At 43.5% G+C, this 13,096-nt stretch overlaps 2 protein-coding genes across 6 annotated transcripts in view; one reads left to right on the forward strand and one right to left on the reverse strand.

Moving 5' to 3' along the window:
* Window positions 1-5,000, reverse strand: part of LOC144597909 (putative oxidoreductase ZK1290.5) — a 101,952-nt gene extending 96,952 nt beyond the window's left edge. For 3 of the 5 annotated variants that reach the window (XR_013547804.1, XM_078407693.1, XM_078407696.1), the window contains exon 1: window positions 4,716-4,994. Coding sequence is in view for 4 of the 5 variants with exons in the window: in XM_078407693.1 (XP_078263819.1) it covers window positions 4,716-4,791 (76 nt within the window). In the remaining variant the exon portion in view is untranslated. Of the gene's footprint in view, window positions 1-4,715 lie in introns of all 5 variants that reach the window. The other 2 variants (XM_078407695.1, XM_078407692.1) reach the window with 2 other exon arrangements.
* dph5 (diphthamide biosynthesis 5) overlaps window positions 4,967-13,096 on the forward strand; it is a 32,736-nt gene continuing 24,606 nt past the window's right edge. Inside the window, exons 1-2 of the mRNA XM_078407697.1 lie at window positions 4,967-5,465; window positions 10,783-10,907. Of these exons, the coding sequence (XP_078263823.1) occupies window positions 5,331-5,465; window positions 10,783-10,907 (260 nt within the window). The 5' untranslated portion in view covers window positions 4,967-5,330. The remainder of the gene's footprint in view (window positions 5,466-10,782; window positions 10,908-13,096) is intronic.

A 13,096-nucleotide genomic window follows, 5' to 3' on the forward strand; every position in this document is an offset into this window, starting at 1 on the left:
TTACAAGAGCCTGGAATCACCTACCACCAGATTTAGAAACTACTTCTTCCCTGCCGTAATCAGACTACTGAACGGACCTCTGAAAAGTTATGGGTGTAGTCCAGATCTCCCAACCTATCTCATTGTGGCCCTTGTGCTATATATTTATCTGCACTTTCTTTGTAGCTGTAACACTGTAAAGCTATAGCGCTAGGTTCTGCACTCTGATTAGTGTTCCCTTGAACTTCTGCTGAACTTTATAGCTTGATTATACTCACACATGATATGATTTGTGTAGATTTTTTTTAGAGATAGAGCGCAGAAACAGGCCCTTCGGCCCACCGGGTCCGCGCCGCCCAGCGATCCCCGCATATCCTACACCCACTAGGGACAATTTTTACATTTGCCCAGCCAATTAACCTACAAACCTGTACGTCTTTGGAGTGTGGGAGGAAACCGAAGATCTCGGAGAAAACCCACACAGGTCACGGGGAGAACGTACAAACTCCGTGCAGACAGCACCCGTAGTCAGGATCGAACCTGAGTCTCCGGCGCTGCATTCGCTGTAAGGCAGCAACTCTACCGCTGCGCCACCGTGCCGTGTAGGAAGGAACTGCAGATGCTGGTTTAAACCAAAGGTAGACACAAAATGCTGGAGTACCTCAGCGGGACAGGCAGCATCTCTGGAGAGCAGGAATAAATGAAAGAATAAGTTTATTGGCCAAGTACGTACACATACAAGGAATGTGCCTTGGTGCTCCGCTCGCAAGTAATAACACAAACATACAGTAAACAATTAAGAATAAAGCATAAAACATTAAAACTTTAAGAATACAACATTACGGTTTAAACATGTGAGTGAAGTAAATCAGAGCAAAAAGACTACAGACTCTTGGTTATTGATTAGAGCTGCTACTCGTGGAAAAAAGCTGTTTTTATGTCTGGCTGTGGCAGCTTTGACAATCCGCAGTCGACTTCCAGAGGGAAGTGCTTCAAAGAGTTTGTGGCCAGGGTGAGAGGGGTCAGAGATGATCTTACCCAATCGCTTCCTGGCCCTTGCAGTGTACAGTTCGTCAATGGGGGGGGGGAAGGTGGCAGACAACAACCTTCTCAGCTGTGCGAACGATTTGTTGCAGCCTCCGGATGTTGTGCTTGGTGGCTGAGCCAAACCAGTCCATGATGGAGCAGGTGAGGACGGACTCAACGATGGCTGTATAGAATTGGACCATCATTGCCTATGGCAGATTGTGTTTCCTCAGAACAGAAGTACATCCTCTGTTGGGCCTTTTTGACTGTGGAGTCGATGGTGGCCCCCCATTTAAGGTCCTTGGAGATGATGGTTCCAAGGAACTTAAATGACTCTGAACGCCTATTTTGCTACAACTATCAGGTTCTTGAACCAATCTGTACAACTCTTATCCTACCTCAACTATGGACCACTTCTTGCTCTAAGCGGGCGGCTCTTGTTCTAATTGTGTATCTTTGCACTGATGTCCTTTTTCACAGTATTTTTTTTTCACAGTCTTGTATAATTTATGTTTTTGTATGTTTGAGTTTTATGCCTGCAACGCTGCAGCAAGCAAAAAAAACCATTATATTTGTACCTCACCGCACTTGTGTATGTGACCATAAACTTGACTTGGTTGGCTTGAGCAGTGCTGATTTTTTAATACTTCACCACTAACAATAGTCCATTTTACTGCCATGGCCTTAACCTCTGAATTCCATCCCTAAAACACTCTGCCTCACTTTTTACTTAAAAAAAAATTAATATTGAGTGTCATATGTTGAAAGACTGGAGCGACTAGGCTTGTATACACTGGAATTTAGAAGGATGAGAGGGGATCTTATCGAAACGTATAAGATTATTAAGGGGTTGGACACATTAGCGGCAGGAAACATGTTCCCAATGTTGGGGGAGCCCAGAACCAGGGGCCACAGTTTAAGAATAAGGGGTAGGCCATTTAGAACGGAGATGAGGAAAAACTTTTTCAGTCAGAGAGTTGTGAATCTGTGGAATTCTCTGCCTCAGAAGGCAGTGGAGGCCAATTCTCTGAATGCATTCAACAGAGAGCTAGATAGAGCTCTTAAGGATAGCGGAGTCAGGGGGTATGGGGAGAAGGCAGGAACGGGGTACTGATTGAGAATGGCCAGCCATGATCACATTGAATTGCGGTGCTGACTCGAAGGGCTGAATGGCCTCCTCCTGCACCTATTGTCTATTGTCTATTGAGAAGTTTGAATACATTTTTGGTCATCTGCCCTGATACCTCACCTCATGACACAGTATCAAATTTTATTTGATTATGTATGTCTTATCACCTTTACTACATTGTACGTGCTTTTTAACCCAGATTCTTGTCGTCTCGTTTCATCAGGATTTCAGTTATTTCAGACAAACTGTAGCTTCTATTTGTTTTCTTAAACTCTTCACTGCATTACGTGGCGAGTGGTTAGGTTAGGGTGGGGTTGCACATCGAACTTCAAAAAGCATGACCCAGTTTTCAGAACCCAGCGGGGAAAATGCTGTATTGAGTAAATTTTACGATCAGGTGCCATGCAACACGTCCATCAGAGTTTATCTTGCAGTCAGAGATACATCAATTTGGTCATATATTTAATACAGCAGTAATGACTTTCCAGACGGTGAACTGCAATGGGATAGAATCTGCATTCAGGTCACATGGTGCAGGATTCCAAAAATGTTCATTTACAAATCAAATCAGTAGTAAGGAAGGCAAATGCAATGCTAGCATTTATATCGAGAGGACTAGGATACAAAAATAGGGATGTAATGCTGAGGATTTATCAGGTGCTGGCCAGACAGCATTTGGAGTATAGGGGGGTTGCACGGCAGGTGATGTCACGACCCCTGACCCGTACAACGCCCACTGTATTACAGGCAGTCATAGGGCCCACTTTGCTTAGTCTTTTTCTTCTATTTTATGTTGTGGAACAATTCACCAGTCCTAATGAGAGGGTGTTGCAGTTGAATGTTGCGGCTGCACTTTGCTGCAGCTCGGCTACCCCCGTCTTCACCATCAGCGCGTCTTCGGCTCTCTCCCGGCGCTCCGAGAACCCTGACATCTCTCCCCATTCCTGCGCTCCTCGCTCCTCCAGGCTCGGCGTCCTGCTCCACGCCTCGTTTCCTGCGGCTCTTCAGCCCCTCGCCGCTCCTGCTGGCCCTCCAGCCCTTCTCCCCGCTCGCCATCTCTGTCAGCCGGGATCCGCTTCCACTTGGCCGGCGCTCAACACCTCATGGCTGGGGCCACCGAGCAGAGCCGTGGCCTGGTCCTCCACCTCGGCTCCCAGTGCCCGGCCCAGCTCTCGCTGCTGCTCAGCCTCCGCTGCCGATCAGCCTCTCCCCGGTCCTCTTCCTCCTCCTCTTCGGGCTCGACACTCCACTCCTCGTCTTCCACCGCCTCCTCCTCCAAGGCCGTCGAGCCTTTCCTCCCTGGGCCCTTCGCCCTCAGGCGGATCGCCGACCTCCAGCGCTCGCTGCTTCTCCCCCTGCAGACCCTCCAGGCCCCTCAGCTCATGTTCTTCCAGCTACTCCTCTCCCAGCTCGCTCAACCCCATCCTTCCCTCCTCCTCCTCCTCCTCTTCTCCCCCCGCTGGCCGGTCGGCGGCACTCTGCTTCTCGGCCTTGCTCTCCTGCCTCCCTTCCCGGCCGCGTTTCCCCTTCTCCCGCCGGCTGGCCAGACGTCTTCCCAGCTGCTTCTTGTGTCCGCGGGCTTGGCATCCCTTCTCCTGGTTCCTCTTCCTCCGCCAGATCCTCAGGCTTCTTCCTCATTTTTTACAGAACAAAAATTGGCCATTTTGGCAGCTTTTTCAAGGTAAGAAAATACCTGTTGGATGTGTTGGTAGTGTATGCCGTAAGCTGCGATGTCCTCCAGACGGCTTGAGCGACTCCGTGCGTCACGCACTTTGACCTTACGACCTTACGTGCAATCCCCTTATTGTGAGCAATTTTGGGCCTCATATCTGAGCCCTGTTGTGCAGTGTTGTGTTGTGTTGTGCTGGCACTGGAGAGGATCCAGAGGAGGTTTATGAGAATTATCCCAGAAATAAGTGGGTTAACATATGATGCGTGTTTGACGGTCCTGGGCCTGTACTCGGGAGTTTAGCAGGATGAGGGGGACCTCATTGCAACTTACCGAATATTGAAAGGCCTGCATAGCGTACATGTAGAGAGGATGTTTCCATTAGTGGGAGAGTCTAGGACCAGAGGTCATAGTCTCAGAATAAAAGGCCGTGTTAGGAAGGAGATGAGGAGGGTGGTAAATCTGTGGAATTCATTGCCATAGAAGGCTGCGGAAGTCAATGGATATTTCTAAGGCAGAGCTAGATAGATTCTGATTAGTACAGGTGTCAGGGGTTATGGGGAGAATGGGATTGAAGGGGAGACACAGATCATCCATTATTGAATGGCAGAGTAGACTTGATGGCCCGAATGGCCTAACTCTGCGCGTATCAATTATGAACGTATTCATTCACAAAATGCTGGAGTAACTCAGCAGGTCAGGCAGCATCTCAGGAGAGAAGGAATGGGTGACGTTTCGGGTCGCCTGAGATGCTGCCTGACCTGCAGAGTTACTCCAGCATTCTGTGAATAAATACCTTCGATTTGTACCAGCATCTGCAGTTATTTTCTAATACTTATGAACGTATGATGGTGAGACAATAACTGAGCCAGTCCGTACTCACAGCCAAGGCAAGTACATGAAGTAACTCACCAAGACCCAGTATTGGGATGTTCAACCCATTCGCCAACTCCACGGTGGGAATCCCAAGCCCCTGTGATTCATCCATTCATTCCCAGGTGTCTACGTCTGTTAGTGTCTGTCCGCGGCCTTCTCCTCGCTTACGGCGTCGCAAAACGGCGTAAAGATCAGCGCGGCGGCCCCTGGTGCCGTAAACCCGCCGCCGCCGCTGCCGGGGAGACGGGGCCCACCCTCACCCACACCAGGAGGACAGGTGGTTGCCGGTGCCCGCGGTAAAGAGAGCCTAGCGGGGAGAGGGGAGGGGAGAGGAGTAGAGAGGAGAGGAGAGGAGAGAAGTGGAGAGGAGAGGAGAGGGGAGGAGTGAAGAGGAGAGGAGAGGAGAAGAGGAGAGGAGAGAGAAGAGAAGTGGAGAGGAGAGGTAGAGAAGTAGAGAGGAGAGGGAGAGGAGAGGAGGAGAGAAGGGGAGAAGGGGAGAAGAGGAGTGGAGTGGAGAGAAGTAGAGAGGAGAATAGAGGAGAGGAGAGGAGAAGTAGTGAGGAGAGAAGGGAAGGGAAGTGGAGAGGAGAGGAGAGGTGGAGAGGAGAGAAGAGAGGCAAGGCGGGCGGCTGCAGCAACAACAGCAGCAGCATGTTGTTTTTGATCGGCTTGGGGTTAGGGGACGCCCGGGACATCACGGTGAAAGGACTGGAGATTGTAAAGCGGTGCAGCCGGGTCTACCTGGAGGCGTACACGTCCCTGCTCAGTGTCGGCAAAGACGCCTTGGTACGTGGAGACGCAGAGATAGCACATGGTTCACCTTTCACAAAAGTCAGGTCCCCGTGAGCAAAGTTTCAAATCTTGTATTGTGAGGGCCATCATACATACATAAATACACCCCAGCGTTATGAATATTGATCTCTCTAACTTCAAATAACCCTTGCTTTCCCTCTCTCTCCATCCCTCCCCCTCCCCCTTCCTAGTTCTCCAACCATTCTGAATGTTCCCCTGATTAAATGTTATCTCTGGATGCTTCGTTGTCACCTCCTAGCTAACAATGATCTATTCTACCTTTTCCTTGACCTGCATCACCTTTCATGTCTCGTTTTCACACCATACACTTCCTTATCTCTATGTCTCCCTCTCCCTTGACTCTCAGTCTGAAGAAAAGTCTCGCCTCGAAACGTCACCCATTCCCTCTATCCAGAGATGCTGCTTGTCCCGCTGAATTACTCCAGCATTTTGTGTATATCTTTGGTGTAACCCAGCATCTGCAGTTCCTTCACACTCATAATCTTCTCAATTCCCTCCAGACATAAAATTATAAAGAGAATGCATTTTGATTATATCATTGCATTTCATGCTGTAATAACCATGTCATTCAAGAAATAATCTGTATACACTGGGTGCAGAGTATCTCCATTTATCACAGTGCTACACACTTGATGTAGAAAAGAGGGTAGTTTGGGAAGGACCTGATAAGTAAATTCAAATCAAATCAAAATCTTAGCTGAGTACCAAAGGCCATTTGGTAAAAAAACAACTGCTGGAAGCATTCAGCGGGTCAGGCAGAAGGTAATAATTTGAAAGTTACCCAAGCGAAATAGGAGGTGCTGTTCCTCCAATTTGCAGATGGCCTCACTCTAGCATTGGAGGAGGCCCAGGATAGAACGGTCACTATGGGAATGGGAAGGGGAGTTTAAATGGTTAGTAGGCCTTGGTAGTCCAAGCATTAGTGTTCAGCAAAACGATTGTTGGGTGATGAACAGGAGCCCACATCATGAACCTACTGGATGCAGTAGAGAGTTTAGACGAGGTGCATGTGAACCTCGGTCTCACCTGGAAGGACTGTCGGGGTCCCTGGATTGAGTCGAGGGAGGAGGTATAAGAGCAGGTGTTGCATCTCCTGCGGTTCCTGGGGAGGGGATGGTTTGGGTGGGAAGTAATGAGCGAACTCATGAGTTGCGGAGGGAGCGGTCTCTGCAGAACGAAGAAGGGGGTGGAGATGGGAAGATGTCATTAGTGGTAGGATAAGTTGGAGGTGATGGAAATGTCGGAGGATGATGTGTTAGATACAGAGGCTGGTGGGATGACAGGTGAAATATACAAACAACAAATGTCCCAGCACTGATCTTTGCAGAACACTGCTGGTGACAGACCACAAGTAAGAAAAAACACTTTCTCATCACCACATTCTGTCTTTGACCAAGCCAGTTTTGGATACAATTTACCAACCAACAGGGGTTCCGTAGGACTTAATACTCATTAAGGAACTCACCTAATTCCTATTGCTCTACGTATAAATTCACTCTTTTGTCCTTGAGTGGATAACAAACCACTTTGACTATGCTTACTCCATTCTGTCACTGTTAAGTAGAGACCAAGATGTAAAAAAGGAGTTTTGAAGTGTCCTACATTATTTAGGTTGGTGGTGCATCATTCACTATGGTACCGTGCTGTTCTCATTAAAAGGGTACTCATTGGCTGTTCAAAGTAGAAAGGCTGTAACAGTCACCCCAATGTGCTGAAGAACCCCAGTCATTCTTCCTGTTCCTGATTATAATTCTGTGAATATTAACATAGAAACATAGAAAATAGGTGCAGGAGGAGGCCATTCGGCCCTTTGAGCCAGCACTGCCATTCATTGTGATCATGGCTGATCGTCCCCAATCAATAACCTGTACCTGCCTTCTCCCCATATCCCTTGATTCCACTAGCCCCTAGAGCTCTATCTAACTCATTGTTGGGAAGCTGACGCCTTTGGGTTTCTCCAACACCTTTAATGTTTGAATATCCTGCCATTGCAGTTCTGTATGTTACTATTTTTTTAATTATTCAAAAATTGTTGTGTGCTGTTTGATCTTCAAAATGGAATTGTCATCTTACCAATACTGTGGCTGATCTTAATGGATTGCAAGCATTTGTCCTTAAGTAGCAAAGCTGCTAGAAATGTTGGAAACTTAATTTATTCTGAGAGAAAGCATGTAAATAACCACGTTTCATAGTACAAAAAGAACAATGCAGAAATAATATTACAGATTTTATCTGTAGCTCAGTTAAACACAAAGATCCTAGAGGAGCAAGATAGACCACTCGACTTTAAAAACCGTAGTAGGGCATGAGTAAATTTCAGCACCATTTTAGTAGGCAGATTCTGTGTGCTAGACTGGGCAATGTTCATAACTCTGCGATTTCTTCGCATATAAAATGTTTGCAAACAATTATTTTTGTTCAACTTTTTGGATAAGTTGATAGTTGACATTTATAACTATTTCTTGGAAGAGTTGCTGCTTCGTGATCTTTAAACTTTGGATTGAATATTTGCACGAGAGATCCACTCTTTCTGTATCTGGCCAGTTGATCATATTTAATGAACTGTGCTTCTTTGCTTTCTCTGTTAATTTTAATTTCACCTCCACGAGCTGTATCTCTTTTTGTTTTATTTTTAAAAGTCATGGAAGCAGAGATTAGGCATTTGCAAACAATAGAACTCTACTGTATCCACAATATAATTGAAAATACATTTAACTTAATACTTAGAGCCAAGGAAATTTGAATTGATGAATTGATTAGTTAAAAACCCTTGATTGCCACTAAAATGACCAATGCTACCTGTCGTGGTACAGAAGCATGAATCCAATTCAAATAGACACAGTGTTGGAGTAAATCACCGGGCCAGGCAGCATCTCTGGAGAAAAAGGATGGGTGATGTTTCAGGTTGGGACCCTTCTTCAGACAAAGGATGGGTGATGTTTCAGGTTGGGACCCTTCTTCAGACAAGGGGGGTAAGGTGAAGAGCTGGTATAAATCAGGACCTGATCTTTTCATTGGTTAGCTGATATGTGAAACAGTGGAACCCTGTATATCTCACACACAAAATGATGTAAATCTTACCATGAATGACAGAAATAAAAACTGTTATCCTTGTTTATGAAGTTCATTTTTGAATGTAAAATTGAAGGGGGTTGGTGCAATATACTGCTCACCCACAAATGTGTCGTTATGAGATATTCACATTTGAAAAATCTATAAATCACAAAAGAAAACAAGAAGGTGCCTATGTTATTTGAACAACTTATCGGTTGAATTTAAATATGAAATTTTTACAGGTTGTAGGGTAGTGGGCAAGGATCGTGTTATACATGTAACTCATTTTTCACAAAAGTGAGGGTTAGCACTATATTGCACCGACCCCCTCAATTATATGTTAAATTCAAAACTAAACTATGGCAGCAAAGTACATTATTCATGTCTCAAGCTAGCACTTCTGTATCAGTGTAGGTATGTATGCATTACATTTTATTACACTAATATAGAATGAAAACATTATCTTGACATGTGTTCATAGTTATTTTAGGATTAGGATTTCTGGAAATAAGTTTGATGTCACTGATTGCGAATGTGTATGGGTAGGCTCTAATGAAATGTATGTGAGAGAACAGTGATCATGATAGGGAGAACCATGTGCTGAGAAATGTGTGCATGACTGATATATATATATATATGTCATGCACACACTTCCTAGCACATGGTTCTAAGCTATTGAACCATGTGAGAGTTATGAATCTGGAATTCTCTGCCTCAGAAGGCAGTGGAGGCCAATTCTCTGAATGCATTCAAGAGAGAGCTAGATAGTGCTCTTACGGATAGTGGAGTCAGGGGGTATGGGGAGAAGGCAGGAACGGGGTACTGATTGAGAATGATCAGCCATGATCACATTGAATGGCGGTGCTGGCTCGAAGGGCCAAATGGCCTACTCCTGCACCTATTGTCTATCGATAGATAGATAGATAGATAGATAGATAGATAGATAGATAGATAGATAGATAGATAGATAGATAGATAGATAGATAGATAGATAGATAGATAGATAGATAGATATTGAAAGAAAAAGGTTGCAAAACAAGTAATTAGAGGAAATCACAAGAGAGAAACTAGAGATGTGTGTGTGTGCGTACATTCATACATAAACGTCGAATCGTCTCTTTTTGGTTTATGTAAATCACGTGAAAAATAAGATGAAGAGAGAAATAGAGCGTTGCTTTAAATCAAAGTTGCTTCTGATCCATGAGAAGGAACTGTGAGATCTATTTATCTCTATCTTGTCTCTCACACACACACACACACACAAACACACATTCATCTATATATATATAATCATATATATATATATAATAAGTTAAATTTGTGCAGGGTGTGTTTGAGCAAAACAAGGGAAACTGCACAAAAGAGGGGGCTGGGGAGGAAGGAAGGGAGGGAAATGGGCAGAAACAGTAAGAAATAATAAAATGAGAGAAATTAAGCAGGGGGAAAACATTTTAAAATAAAAATAACAAAAAAATGTGAGTTGATAGATGAGATATTTTCTCATCTATCAGTATTTCTCATCAATCAGTATTTTAATGATATCATCACACATACTGTTTCCCCACAACACTGATTACACTGCGAGAGGCATAGCCATCGGCGGGTTTTGCTTAAATGGCAGACGTTCCGCTCCTTTGCGTACTACACTTCAGTATATGCGATTTCAACGGAGTGGTCCATCTTGCTCCGCTCTATTATCTTTGGTTAAACTGACAAATCTGCACCATAAAACCATAAAGGGTCTTGGTTTGCCTTCCCTGCTGTATACTAAGTAATTAATAGCCAGGGTGGATGTGATGTTTTGAGAAATTGTTTCTATGATCCCAGTGTTATGAGTTTAAAGAGTAAAATGCAGGTGGCATTCCCAAACCCATTTGTCCTTCGGTTATGAGTATATTCTTTTTTTTAACTTCCTAATGTTGTTACTTTAAAAGTGCAGGAGAGGTTGATTCAATTGTCAATTAGCACCTCTCTCCATTGCCAGTGCAGATTTAGGCTTCTTGCCTCATCGTCTCATTATTACTTGCGAGCTATATTTTACAGGTAACATTTAACAATAATGATTTAGGACAGGTTGTGGCAAAAATAATAGCCTTTAGCAACTGGATGCAATTAAGTTATCAACTCAGTAGAATTAGCTCAATATGATCAACATAAACGCCAGACTGATAGGCCTAAACACAGTCTGAATGGGAAAATCATTGCTAAATATATTTATGCTCAATTTCATTTGTAGGAGGAGTTTTATGGTCGTGAACTGATAATTGCAGAAAGAGAGATGGTTGAACAAGAAGCTGATGACATTTTAAGGGATGCTGCTGAAAACGACGTTGCCTTTCTTGTCGTAGGAGATCCATTTGGGTAAGTAAGTTGTTAACTATGTCAGGAATTCACCTAAACATAGGAAAACTAGGGATATATTTCATCGTTTTAATTTAAGAATAGTACTAATTTATCAGTTATTTCTCATTCCAGTGGAGTCCTGATCCATACATTTGGGTGCAGTTCTGAATATCCAGTGAATTATTTCTAGCTATACAACAAATAATAATAGAAAATACAAAGGGAATAGTACAATTAAAGTAGTGTTCATTCCTTTTTCAGGAATTGATTGGTCTGTTGGTCAAATGTTTTTTTTGAGGAAGCATGCTCCAGTCACATTTCAACATATTTAACTGAAATTATGTTCCTGACTACCCAACTATATTCCAACGTAATTATTTTACCAACTATCTTCTTACCTTCCCTTTTTCAACCATCTTCTCTGATAATCCAGCATGCTTTGGTGCCAGTCTGTCAGATTTTCTAACCTATGTAGGAAAGAACTGCAGATGGTTTAAGTCGGGACAGGCAGCATCTCTGGAAAGAAGGAATGGGTGACGTTTCGGGTCGAGCCCCTTCTTGAGACTGATTTTCTAACCTATTTGATGTTCTAACTTATTTGATGTTATTTCTATTGACACTTCGACACCCTTTTAATTCAAAAATGACACAAAGTACTGGAGTATCTCAGCATGTCAGGCAGCATCTCTGTGGAACAATGATAAATGACCTTTCGGATCGGGACCCTTCAGACTCTTCAGTCATCGAAACGTCATCTATCGAGTCTGATGAAGGGTCCCGATCTGAAACGTCACCTACACATGTTCTCCACAGATGCAGCCTGACCTAAAGAGTTAATTCAGCACTTTATGTATTTTTTGTAAACCAGCATCTGCAGCTCCTTGTTTATAGGTTTTTTATTCACCTTTTTTAGATACTATGCATTTTTCGAATAAAATTTCCACTGATCCAGATGTTGAAAGGGAGTATGTAAAGTGGCGCCCCAGTTAGAGGAAATGGAGTGTACCCAATGGGACCCAGTGAGTGGACAGGGAGCGCAGTATATGGAGTCCCACTGAGTGGTAATAGAGCACAGGAACAGGAGCTCCAGTAAGTGGAAATAGAGTACAGGATAGGACTGGTGAGTGGATATGGAGCAGTGGAGACTGGGAGTGCAGGAACCAGGGCCCTGCTGAGAGATAAGGAAGCACAGTATTTGTTGCCTGGCGTGCCAAACTGAAGCATTGATATTTCCAAATTGTTCCATGGCAGATTATCAGTTTTACTGATTTAGCAGTTAGTTATTTTTTAAATGGGTATTGTGTTATATTTGTTTCCTGACATTCTTCTAGTCATATCTGTAAATAGATTATTGTGATTTATTTTCTAAATCTGTCCTTCATTAAATCAACCTTTACTCTTTGGTCACTCAGCCTTGCACACCACAAACTATTGTTTTAAGGCATTTACCACTCCCAAACCTACAAGACATTCTTTATATTTCTATTTGGTATCTTTGTGGGAAATTGTATTCTCAGAACAGGAGCTGTAGACTATCAATTCAACTTATGTCTGTTGCTACAAGTCTGACATTTAACTAGTCTTCTAGTTAAACACTTTTCGATGAAACATTAAAATGCAAATGGTGTTTATAAGAGCGCTATGGTTGTAGGAAAGGACAAATCAAGCTTTAAACAGCAGATTAACAAGGGTAAATGAATGAAACTTCCTTTGTTACCCGAAGGATCTCGACCCGAAACATCACCCATTCCTTCTCTCCAGAGATGCTGCCTGTGTTACTCCAGCATTTTGTGTCTTTCTTCGGTTGAAACCAGCATCTGCAGTTCCTTCCTACACAAAGCAGTATGGTTTGTGGATGTGATCAGAGGAAAGCAATGCGAGTTGTAAATCTGATGAGGAAAATTGTAACATTTCTGGTCAATGAAACTTACCACACTGGAATTCTAATAAACGAAAGTGCTGAAAGTGCTTTTATTTATATGAATGAAGTGCAGTTATATTTGAGCACCTGTCTAGGAAGTATTTGGTGTAACCCCAATTATAGAAATGAGATTATATTGTTTGACACATGGTGTTTCATAAATTGTGACTGAAATTTTTGAAAGACATAAATGTCATAGTTTGGGTTTGCTACTGGGACTAAGGTCATGGTTGTCAGGAATTGTGTGATGTTTTTGGTGATCATTGTACATCATTGGCTACCACTG

Source organism: Rhinoraja longicauda, chromosome 11 (genome assembly GCF_053455715.1).
Source record: "Rhinoraja longicauda isolate Sanriku21f chromosome 11, sRhiLon1.1, whole genome shotgun sequence".
Taxonomy (NCBI): Eukaryota; Metazoa; Chordata; class Chondrichthyes; order Rajiformes; family Arhynchobatidae; genus Rhinoraja; species Rhinoraja longicauda.